The 13230-nt window shown below is 38.8% G+C and overlaps 1 protein-coding gene across 1 annotated transcript in view; it reads left to right on the top strand.

The window, feature by feature from the left end:
* The first annotated feature begins 1228 nt into the window (after positions 1-1228).
* Positions 1229-13230, top strand: part of LOC142311917 (heparan sulfate glucosamine 3-O-sulfotransferase 3B1-like) — a 29472-nt gene continuing 17470 nt past the window's right edge. The window contains exon 1 of the mRNA XM_075350777.1: positions 1229-1790. Coding sequence (XP_075206892.1) covers positions 1426-1790 — 365 coding nt within the window. The 5' untranslated portion in view covers positions 1229-1425. The remainder of the gene's footprint in view (positions 1791-13230) is intronic.

Genomic DNA, 13230 nt, shown 5'->3' with positions numbered 1-13230 from the left:
ATATTAAGTTGAGGGGGACAACAATTCTGTCTGGACCATGTTTGGAGTTTTGTGTGAAATTCTGTCCAATTTGCCTTTTTTTCCTCAGTTTTTTTGTATTCCAATACACGCAAAGGAAATAATCATGTAATTGTAATAACTTTCTGGGGGAAATGCTTCATTTTCTGGAACAATTTCAAGGTGCCAACACTTTCAGCCATGACTGTATATAGTGATTACGCTATCCAAAAGTCTGATAATATGATGTCAGTGTACTAAGAGCACAGTGAGAAATTAGTGATGACCAGTAGAAATAAATTACATATATATTGATATTGTGCATCTATGTATAATGCAGCACACGTGCTGCTCTATTGCACAGCCCCTCAGCCCCTTCCCTCTATCTTTCCCCCCTCCACCCTGCCCTCCATCCTTCTCTGCATCTACCACCCTTACATCCCTTCCTCTAACCCTTTTCGCCATCTTTCCTCCATTCTTACCTTTCCTCCATCCTTTTATTCCTCCATCCCTTTTCTCCATCTTTCTTCCCTTTCCTCCATCCTTCTATTTTTTCATCCCTTTCCTCCATTTTTTCCCTCCATCCCTTTCCTCTGTCCTTCCATCCCCCTCTTCCATCCATCCCTCCCTCCCTTTCCTTCATCCCTTCCATTTTTTCCCTCCATCCCTTTCCTCTGTCCTTCCATCCATCCATCCATCCCTTTCCTCCATCCCTTCCATTCCTTCCCTTCCCTCCATCCCTTTCCTCTATCCTGCCATTCCTCCATCCCATCCCTTTCCTCCATCCTTCTATTTTTCCATCCCTTTCCTCCATTCTTTCCCTCCTTCCCTTTCCGCTGTCCTTCCATCCCTCCATCCCTCTTTTCCATCCATCCCTTCCTCCCTCCCTTTCCTTCATCCCTTCCATTATTTCCCGCCATCCCTTTCCTCTGTCCTTCCATCCCTCTCTTCCATCCATCCCTTCCTCCTTCCTTCCCTTTCCCCCTTTCCTTCATCCCTCCATCCTCCTCTGCCGTGACTGATCGCGGGAACCCTCCTCAGGCTCTATATACATTCGGCCGCCAAGCCCCCTGCTGACAGTCGCCTCCTATTGGCTGTCCTTTATCAACAAATGGCTAATTAGCATAGCATGCCGGCGTGTGATTGGTCGGGCCGCCTGCCTATCCGGGCGGCGCCCTCCTCCCCGGCCATGGAGCGCAGGCAGCGGGCTGGTGCTGGCAGTCGGGAGCAGTCGCTGCCGGGAGGAGGTGGCGGAGCGGACGCGCTGTATCGGGTGGTTCGGGTCTATGGGGCTCGGCTGATCTGCTGGACGCCGCCGGCCCCGCGGGGCAGGGGATGCGCGGCCGCTGGACTGTGCCGGGAGCAGAGGGCAGGATGCCACCGAGGATGGAGTGAGCCGCCCGCCCGGGGCTGCTGAATGATGTCCCCATGGACGCCGGCCCCGCGCCCCAGCTGAGAAGACGCCTCCTGCTGCCCGTGTGCACCATGCTCTTCCTCTGCCTCTACATGTTCTACTCCTGCGCCGGCTCCTGCGCCTCCAGCGCCCCGGCCCCCGGAGTCCTGAGCCAGCTGCTCCTCCGCCCGGAGCCCCGGCCAGCCGACACCGGCTCCATCAGCAGCTTCTACAGCGGCTCCGGGGGCAAGAAGCTGCCCCAAGCCATCATCATCGGGGTGAAGAAGGGGGGCACCCGGGCCCTGCTGGAGTTCCTGAGGGTCCACCCTGACATCAGGGCTGTGGGGGCTGAGCCCCACTTCTTCGATAGGAACTATGAGAAGGGACTGGACTGGTACAGGTGAGCCCCCAACACTCCGGGGAGACCCCCCAACACACCGGGGAGACCCCCAACACTCTAGGGAGACCCCCCCCACCCTAGGAAGTGTAGCGCTGACGCGTTTTAATCCAATACATATATATGCTGCTCAAAAAATTAAAGGGAACACTAAATTACCAATTTGTTGTTTAAGTGCTCCCCCTATTTGTTTATTTGTTTGAGCAATATATATATATATATATATATATATAAAGATTTCCGTATGGATATATATATGTAACGCGTTTGTGTGTATATATATATATATATCTCTATCCATACGTAAATCTTATTTATTTATATATATATATATATATATATATATATATATATACATACACACACACACCTATGGACAGCCCCTTGAAGCCATACACTGGGCAATGTCCCTTTACAAAGAAATAATTAGAAGATGTCCCTATAGACCTTGATTATTTGACCTTTTTTTAAAAAATCCCCAAATTTTAATAGAATTTCTATTGGGAATAATGACGCTTCTGTTAATGAATCAGCACCTTGGAGGAGCCCCCATGTAAAGCTCTGATCCATCCCGGTGAGACCCTCTTCTCCAGGACCTTTTCTAGGGGTCTGATTCCTAATGTCTCCGGTCTCCGCCGTGCGGCTCATATAGGGGGGTGACCTATTGATTTGGGCTTCACTTGCGGTTATAACGTCTGTAGCTGATCCCAAAAAATCACCGAGTGCCTCCATTATCCTGGAGATGAAACGCGTGTGTAACCCCAATTACAAGCATTACATATCGGATCTATAGAGGTGGGTGGGGGATATTCTGGAGGGTCCGGCATGAAGCCACAATAAACTATTGATTTTTCTTTCCTCCTCTTCTCTGTGGCCTCGCTCCTCCATTTGTTCGTTTCTACATACATTATATATGTAGAATATCGAGCCAACCCCATCTAAGAGATAGCCCAGCTCAAAAATTGACTAATATTTACACAAAAAAATCAGATCTGTAAAATATATATTTGTAAATAGAAGATATTCTTGTATTATGTTACTTTTGTATTCTGTTTTATTGATGGTTTACATGACGTTACTGATGGTTTTGGCCATTTTTTGGTCGGTTATCCGGTGGGGCAAGGTCTATATAACTGTCTTTTTGGGTTCACCTGACTGAGCGGCACATTGGTCTGCAGCGCAGAACGGTGGGATGAGCGGAGCTGTACTGATCCCTGCTGAGGGCTGGAGGGTATTACACGTCCCCGGGGCTGGCGGATGGTTAGTCTCAGGATGCACAGCCTTTGTGGCTCCTTAGAACACCAGTGAAGCCGAATAAGCACTGGCCCCTGCCCCAAAACAGAAAGAGATGGAGGTGTGTGTGTGTATATATTAATCCTAATATATCATTTTATGCATATAAATTATATTCATTTTTTACTTCTTATTCCAGATACTTTGCCTATCTTCCTTTACGATTACTTCTATTGATCCTGATACTTTGCCTATCTTCTTTTTCGATTGCTACTATTGATCCTGATACTTTGCCTATCTTCCTTAACGATTATTTCCATTGATCCTGATACTTTGCCTATCTTCCTTAACGATTACTTCTGTTGATCCTGATACTTTGCCTATCTTCCTTTACGATTACTATTATTGATCCTGATACTTTGCCTATCTTCCTTTAGGATTACTATTATTGATCCTGATACTTTGCCTATCTTCCTTAACGATTACTTCTGTTGATCCTGATACTTTGCCTATCTTCCTTAACGATTACTTCTGTTGATCCTGATACTTTGCCTATCTTCCTTAACGATTACTTCTGTTGATCCTGATACTTTGCCTATCTTCCTTAACGATTACTTCTGTTGATCCTGATACTTTGCCTATCTTCCTTTTCAATTATTTCCATTGATCCTGATACTTTGTCTATCTTCCTTCTCTATTGATCCTGATACTTTGTCTATCTTCCTTCTCTATTGATCCTGATACTTTGCCTATCTTCCTTTTTAACTCTTCCTTTTAATGTTCACCCATATGAAGCTTTTTTTTTTATCATATAGACAAAAGGCTTTTTTCACAAGAAAAATGTCCCCCCAACCCCTTCCCAATAATGAGCCTTCACGATGTGCAAACATCCTAATATTCCCCACAACAGACGCTTTTGAACTTCTCCTCCTGACAGAGATCGAGTTGATACGATGAAGTATCTTCTCTAATATGTAAAGTAGGACATAAATATTTATCTGTTTTTTGTTTCTTTTTTTTTTATTTTTTTTTTTTTATTAGAGTGAATACTATTGCGGTAAGGGTTTTTTATTTTTTTTCCTACCAGTTTCTCTTCTTTAATCTGTCTTCAAAAGAAAGAGGAAGAAAAAAAGATACAGACTTGTTACGACACGGATGTGAACATTCATTACCACACACAAAAAAAATGCCTTGGGAAGATTCTTTGTCATAATAATGTTTTTGTTCTGCCCTTTGCACTCGAAATCTTTGTACTCAATTCATTGAAAAACTTTTTTGCCTACTCCCTTTATGGGAAAAAAAGACAATCTGAAACTCTAAACCCTTTCATGTAAATGACAAAACACTGCTCGGACGGAGCGATCGTTAGGAGTCAAAATTGACATAATAAAATATAAATAAATTTAAAAAAATTGACATAAAATATAAATAAATTAAAAAAAAAATAAAAAAAAAAATAAATATATATATATATATATATATGTTATTTTCTGTTTCCGCGGAATTCTGCCCTATATAGAGAACACTAAAGTCCTAGATAAAAATATTTCATAATTCCCTGGGGTCAGTGCCGGTATGTAAGGATGTTCTCCGGTGCGTTACAAGCCGAACTGTCTCCACTTTCTCACGGCAGTATATCACTCGGTGGAGGAACCTAAAATAAAGAAAAGTGTATAAAACAAAGATTTGCGCCTCTCCTGTGTATTTTGGCTGATACAAAAATCAACCAGAATACAGCCGCATAAAAGCGTCCTTGGGCTGAAATCACACACAGTTTTTAGTTCTCTTTTATGCCAGGAGTGGTGCACAAGTAAAGGGCGAACAGTCTGCTCTTTACTGTTCTTTCTGTGTATCTATGCTTGACTTTGGCTGATAAAAAGGCATCAAAAACTCATATGTCAATAGCAAAAAATAAAGTAATAATAATAAAAAAATAATTAAACACCACCCCCCATCTAGACAGACTTGTACACTTTAATGGTAATAAAATAAGAATATTGATATTTATTGTATTCATTTTCTGTATTCCATCTCTTAGAATAAAGTAAAAATAAAAAAAAGATGAACATTTTATATATATTATATATATATATATATATATATATATATTATATATATATATATAATTTTTTATTTTTATTTTATTGTTTTAGTCTAAGAGATGGAGTACAGAAAAAAAGAAGAAAATCAATAAAATAATATTTATAATTTAATTTTTTTTCTATTCTATCCTTTAGAAGTAAACATTACATATATATATATATATATATATATATATATATATATATATATATATATATATATATATATATATATATATATATATATATATATATATATATATATATATCTATATTTACTTCAAAGAGATGGTATACAAACAGAAGATTAAAAAAATAATACAAATATTACTATTTATTTTCTTTTTTTTTTCTTTTTATTTATTTTTTGTATTCCATCTCTTAGAATGGAGTAAAAAAATCATATATGCTCTATTCTAAGAGATGGAATAGAAAAAAAATAATATTTTTATTTTCTTCATCTATTTTTGTGTTCCATCTCTTAGAATAGAGTAAAAATAAATACAATTAAAAATATATATATTTTATTTATTTTTTAACTAATTCTAAGAGATGGAATACAAAAAAGATGAAGAAAATAAATAAAAATAATTTTATTTTATTTTAATATTTTTTTTTGTATTCCACCTAGAATTGAATGCACAAGTTTGTCTAGGTGAGTGGTGTCTATTTTTATTTATTTTAATTTTATACTTTATTTTTTTTTCTATTCATATAACAGTTTTTGATGCCTTTTATCAGCCAAAGTTTCTATTTATTTATTATATTATGTATTCCATGTCTTAAAATAGGTGCACGTCTGTTTAGATAGGTAGGGTTGTGGATGAGTTGCTTTTTCGTATATAGCCTCTTTAGATTGATTGATTGACTTTGTATTGATAGATCTTGACACTTTTGTAATGTGAAATGTGTATTTTATGCTTTTATTGTGTTTGTGTATATGCATGTATGTATGTACAGGAGAGATTATGAAAGTATTGCGTTGTAAAGGGATTCTTGCACTTTTCCCATGGCTGGGGGTCTTGATAAATCATGCAGGCAGGGAATACAGCATATTAACCCCTGTGCTGCCAGCGGCGGCCGAGCAGTCATCCGTAACATTAAAGGAACTGTGTAAGGAGCTGTATAATCTCCAGGCTCAGGTGACGGGGGCTGACAGCTGCTCGTCCTCCTATCACAGCACAGCAGGGAGATCATTAATGACGGATCCTGTTCTAGGTGTTTGTCACACGGATCCATATGGATGGGGAGGGTTGTGCTCTTGTCTGCAGTGGATACAGTAACGGAGCGGTTTCCTCCTGCTTTAGGGCACAGAGGAATCCCTGCTGGCTTTAGACACCACGATTTTGGAAAATATGAAATGTATTGTTACGTGGGGACAAAAGCATGGAAATTTGTCATGTTCGATAGCAGGAGCGAAGGGATGACAAGGAACCATGACATACTCTGGCTGTGTTGTTGTTGTTGTTGCTGTGTTTTGTTTTTCCTTTTGGATGGATATGTAATTCATTGTCTACAATTCCAAAGTCTGCTTGCCGAAAGTCCTGGGTCCATTATTAGTTCTAGCAGATCCGTTTGGGCATTGGGAAGTGTGGATGTTCTCCCCGATGTTAGTGTTCTGCCCTTGTTTGCGTAGGTTTCCTCCAGGTTCTCCACTTTCCTCCCACACTCCAAAGACTGAAGAAGAATATAGATTGGGAGACCCAATGGGGACATTGGTGATCACGCCTGTAAAGCGCTGTGGAATTAATAGTGCCATAAAAGTGAGCAAAATAAATAAAATGTTGAGTAGCGAGTCGAATGATGTAAGCTATTCAGTTTTGGGAACCTACAGTATAGTATATGGATATTGAAAGGTCACGGTGAAATACCACCCAGAAAAGTTCAAGAAGTTCCATTAATGGGCAAATTATTTCATATTATTGACTGTGTAGTAAATTCTGGTATAAAGTTACTAAGTCATCCGCTCTCGTCACTAAGAAAACTTAGGAAAAGTATCGTATGTGCAGCGTTAAACCGTTAACTCAGGTTTAAGGTTACGGGATAAGTATCATGGTGTTACCAATCCTTAACAGAAAAAAAATATTCTTGGAATAAATTTTATCCAAGCCAGACTCTTCTGAGAGCGGCCTCCCCATAATTGCCCCATTACACCGTGTGAGTGTAGATTTAGATCAAGAACAAGGCTGTAAAACGAATTGATCAAATTTTCATAGGTCAGAACCAATTACTTGTACGTGTTGGAGGAAAGCTAAAGCCAGGCAAATAATTTGGCCGAAATGATTGTTAAGAATGACCAGTTTCCAAAAAAAAGTTAACATGTCTTTGGAGACTAAGAAAAGCTGTTCCAATGGTAGAAAAATGTACAAAACGAGCTTAAAAAAATATTCTTGGCCATCGGTCACTGGCAGAAGTAGGAGAATTAGAGGTCAACCAGTGTTTGAGGACATCATCTGTGGAGAAGGCGAATGTCCAACCTGAGGTCCTGCGGGACGGGGATTCAGATATCTGTATGTTGGGAAGATGTGGTAAAAGTTTTTGTGCAATGTGATCATTTTCTCGTGAATTTTTGGGTTGTTACTGCCTCTGATTGGGGACAGCACCCAGAATGACAGATAAAGGACTATAAATATACCCAGAGGACATGTTTAGCACTTATAACTACCATGCTTGGGTGCTCGGTACTACTGATGAGCGAGCACTACCATTTTCGGGTGCTCAGTAGTTGTAACGAGCAGTTGGATGTTCAGATGAGCGCGACTTGAGTATAGAAGTATGAAGGAAGTCAATGGGGAACTCAATCATTTTCTCTGACAATTCTTCTGGAAAAATGCTTGAGTACCCCATTAGTCACACCCATCCTAGCATCCAACTGCTCTTAAGAAGTACTGAGCATGTTAGTGTTCGCTCATCACTACTCGTTACGAGTACCGAGCAGCCAAGCATGGTAGTGCACACTCATCATTACCCGTTTCATATACCGAGCATGGTTGTGCTCGCTCATCACTACTGGCTATGAGTACAGAGTACTAGAGTATAGTAGTGCTCGCTCATCATTACTCGTTTCGCATTCCGAGCATGGTAGTGCTCGCTCATGAGTAATCGTTACAAGTGCCATGCACGGTAGTGCTCACTTATCACTACTCATTACGAGTACTGAGCACCCGAAGATGGTAGTGCTCACTCATCATTACTCATTTCACGTACCAAGCATGGTAGTGCTCGCTCATCATTACTCGTTTTGCGTGACGAGCATGGTAGTGCTCGCTCATTACTAATTATTACGCTATGCAATCCATCCGAAGTCTTTCAGCACTCTTGTGCCGTAAATCCACATGACTGCTGCAGACAATCATTGGTTTCAGCTTTGATGCCTGTGGGAGCAGCATGACTCCACTAAGGCTGATGATTAGCTGCAGCAGATATACAGTACATCAAATGATCACTGCAAAAACTGGTGGGGTCTAGTTAGTATATTGAGGTTCAACAGGGTTTTTTTTTATTTTTCATATTTTATCATATTACAGGCTCTTATACGTTTCTCTTGTGACACCCTGAAAAAAAATCAGAATGAGCCCCTCTCTGCCCGTTTTATTTACTTGCTCGTAATGGGATAGACCATAGATGTTAAAGCCAAAAGATTTTTAGGCCAATGGCTTTTGTCATGCATGTGTATCTTGGCTATATGTAGATGTCCCTGCTAGTGATGAGCGAGCACTACCATACTCAGGTGCTCGGTACTCGTAACGACTAGTGTTGAGTGAGCCCTACCATGCTTGGTTCTCGTAACGAGCAGTTGGATGCTCGGATGGGTGTGACTCGAGTACCAAGTATAATGGAAGTCAATGGGGAACTTGAGCATTTTTCTGTAAAATCTGCTAGAAATATGCTCAAGTTCTCCATTGATTTCCATTATACTCGGTACTCGAGTCACGCCTATCCGAGTATCCGACTGCTCGTTACAAGTACAGAGCACCCGAGCATGGTAGTGCTCACTCATCACTAGTTCCTTATGGAGAGCAGGTGAGTGGTTGCTCGATACCTCTCGTGCCAATGAGATTCCATCAAATACAGCGAAACGTCTTCGAGATGACTGTCCAAAATTAAGTTTTCATTTTGTCTTCTCATAGTTGATGGCCTTTGTGTATAGTATGTGATGGAAACGGAAATGTGGCTCAGAAGATCTGTTCTCGATAAGGATTTGGCCTTGTCAAAGAGGTGATCGTTTGGATAAATGTATGGTATGTAATGCCTATGGGCAGTTTGGATAACGAAGAGAACCTCCTTTTCGTAGGTGTGATCTTGGTGGAGTCATCAATTTAGGAATTGGGTTCATATTTTTATTTTTTTTTTCTCACTGGGTCGCCCTACAATCTGGCTGTCCTTCAAGTTTTGTTCATAATTGAACCCTTGATTTTTCGCTCCCTACTTTACTTTTTCTTAATGTCGGGAAACTTCTAACTCCTTAAAGTACATCCATTCATGATACAAAGTGGATGAGGCCAGACTCTAAGCACTTATATAGGAAAACATGGCTGCCATCTTCACTAACTATCAACCCACCCACCCTCCACATACTACCTGTATATGAAATTACAATTCTGCCTAATTCGCAGAGTTAACTTATGGCGCGGTGTTGGAAGAAAGCGGTCAGGTTTTTCTAATCTTAGGTGGCTCCTTGAAGTAATCAGTACAGGTCATTAGTTACCAATACCTTTAAGGCAACAGTAACACAATCAATTGAGACTTAAGGTACCGTCACACATAACGAGATCGCTAGCGAGATCGCTGCTGAGTCACGGTTTCCCGTTAGCGATCTCGTTATGTGTGACACCTACCAGCGATCGGGCCCCTGCTATGAGGTCGCTAGTCGTTGCCGAATGGTCCAGGCCATTTTCTTCAAAGGCGATGTCCTGCTGGGCAGGACACATCGCTGTGTTTGACACTGTGTGACAGGGTCACAGTGACTGCTGAGGTCGTTATACAGGTCGCTACTGCGACCTGTATCGTTGGTAAGGTCTGACTGTGTGACATCTCACCAGCGACCTCCCAGCGACTTACCAGCGATCCCTATCAGGTCGCATCGTTTTTGGGATCGCTGGTAAGTCGTTGTGTGTGAGTGGGCCTTTACATTTCCACCTCGTTGGGCAACAGGATCTATTATATATTGGTAAAATGAATGGATACCGTATATATATATATATATATTATATTATATTATATTATATTATATTTTTTGCTCTTTCAACGTCTCTACTATTTATTTTGGATGTAGTCTTTCTTCGGTTGCCAAAAAATTCTTGATTCTCATTAAACAAATGACCAAAATTGAGGTTTACCAAAAGAAAAACAGACAAAAAAAAGAATCCACTGCTAGATTTCCATCAATTTAAATAAATTCCACATTTTAATCTTTAGAGTTTTTTGGGGGTTTTTTTACTAAGAATTTTTTATTTTCTTAAAACCAATTTTCCCCAAAAAGTTTTACAAACTTTATCTTATTAATCTTTCCCCGCTACACCAGAAAAAAAATCAACATTGTCTTAAAATAATAATAGAAAGGAGTCTTTAGGGGAGAGAAAGGGAAATACTAAATCCACGAGGATTTTATGCTCCATTTTTCATTACGTGTCAACTTGCCAAAATAATTATTTTTACATCCCGGTAGCGCTAGCTGGTTAAATGTATAAAGAATATGACAGATTGCTCTTCTCAGAATATATCAGTCTGTTTGTGACACCGCGGATCGCAGTCACTAAATACATTAATATTTCATTTTTGTTTCTGTAACTCTTTATAATTTAATATTTGTCCTAAATTTCTCTATTTCTAAACTGTTTTTTTTTTGTTTGTTTTTTTCTGAAATAGAAATGATATATATATTTATACTGTGTGTGTGTGTGTGTGTGTGTGTGTGTGTGTGTGTATATATATACTATTGTGTGTGTGTATATATGTGTATATGTGTGTGTGCTCCTCTGTTTCTCTGTCGGTCTCTGTTTCTCTGTCGGTCGGTCTCTGTCGGTCGGTCTCTGTCGGTCGGTCTCTGTCGGTCGGTCTCTGTCGGTCGGTCTCTGTCGGTCGGTCTCTGTCGGTCGGTCTCTGTCGGTCGGTCTCTGTCGGTCGGTCTCTGTCGGTCGGTCTCTGTCGGTCGGTCTCTGTCGGTCGGTCTCTGTCGGTCGGTCTCTGTCGGTCGGTCTCTGTCGGTCGGTCTCTGTCTGTCGCTATCTGTCTGTCGCTATCTGTCTGTCGCGGTCTCTGTCTCTGTCTGTCGCGGTCTCTGTCTCTGTCTGTCGCGGTCTCTGTCTCTGTCTGTCGCGGTCTCTGTCTCTGTCTGTCGCGGTCTCTGTCTCTGTCTGTCGCGGTCTCTGTCTGTCGCGGTCTCTGTCTGTCGCGGTCTCTGTCTGTCGCGGTCTCTGTCTGTCGCGGTCTCTGTCTGTCGCGGTCTCTGTCTGTCGCGGTCTCTGTCTGTCGCGGTCTCTGTCTGTCGCGGTCTCTGTCTGTCGCGGTCTCTGTCTGTCGCGGTCTCTGTCTGTCGCGGTCTCTGTCTGTCGCGGTCTCTGTCTGTCGCGGTCTCTGTCTGTCGCGGTCTCTGTCTCTGTCTGTCGCGGTCTCTTTGTATTTATCTGTCTGTCGCGGTCTCTATACCTCTAACCATTGATAACTTTTTGTCCCGTTTAACACTATTGACCCAAGTAGGGCCATATTCACACGTTGCATTAATTCTGTAACTTTTTCTGCAGCCAAAACCTGTCTTCTATACAGATAGTAAGGTGCGTCTTTTGCTGCTTTTTTTGGTGCAGATTATGTAACTTGTCTACAGCATATGGCTTTTGCTGTGTGTGTGTGTGTATGCATGTATGTGTATATGTGTGTGTGTGTATATGTATGTATATATGTGTGTATATATATATATATATATATATATATATATATATATATATATATATATATATATATATATATAATATATATAATATATTATATTTAATTTGCAGAAAAAACTGTAACGTTACGTGTGAACATAGCCTTATAAAATGTGTACGTATGAATGTAAAAATCTCCTTTCTCGGAGTCCATCAACCTTTTTTCTTCTAACAGCTCTAACTTTTTCAGATGAAATTTGCCATGACGGAACAAAAGCAGACATATAGTAAGACTTGAGCTATAATACTGCAAGACTCGGCAAACTTTTCAGAAAGTTTGCATACTTTTTTTTTTTCTTCAGATGTTCTGGTTTTATTTTTAGTTATTAGTTATTTCGTTTTTTTTTATTACTTGGTCAAAATATGTATTACCTTTTATATTTAAAATATTATATATTATTAGTTGTTATTAGATTCTTTTTTGTTAGTAAAAAATAAAATATATATTTATTACTACAATATAATTATTTTTTGTTAGTAAAAGTAAAAAATACATAAAACACATTAATATAATACTTATTTTAGTAAAATAAATAAATATTGCTATAATAAATTTTATTGTTAGTAAAATATATATATATATATATATATATATATATATATATATATATATATATATATATATATATATATATATATATATATAATATGAATGATGATATTTTTTTGTAAGTAAAATATATTAATATATTTTTTTTAAATAAAATAAATAAATCACATATATTTATTATAATTATTTTTTTGGTTAGTAAAAAAGTAAATCAAATTAAAAAAACATTAGAATTCTTTTTTGTTAGTAAAAAGTAAAAAAAAATATAGTGTTATAATACTTTTTTATTAACAAAAAAATAGAATATATATTCTAATATAAATATATTATATAAAATTATTATAGAACTATTTATATATTTTTTTTACTTTTTTTAAAAAATATATAATATTTTTTTGTGACTATAAAAGTAAAATATAATGTGTAGTTTTTTTTATTTTACTTTTATGTTAACCAAAAATTATATAGAGAATATATAAATAATATATTTTCATATAAAAGGTAAAATATATTTTGACCAAGTAATGATAAAATAAATTGCAACTATCTAAAATTATCAATGGTAATCATATGGGCAGATACCTCCATTTTTTAATATAATCTTATTTATTTTTTCCCACTACATCTATGTTAGCAATGTCTTCATAGAAATA

The sequence above is a fragment of the Anomaloglossus baeobatrachus genome, chromosome 5 (assembly GCF_048569485.1).
Source record: "Anomaloglossus baeobatrachus isolate aAnoBae1 chromosome 5, aAnoBae1.hap1, whole genome shotgun sequence".
Taxonomy (NCBI): Eukaryota; Metazoa; Chordata; class Amphibia; order Anura; family Aromobatidae; genus Anomaloglossus; species Anomaloglossus baeobatrachus.
The sequence above is the reverse complement of the archived record's forward strand: the minus strand, read 5'-3'. Positions and strand labels throughout refer to the sequence as shown.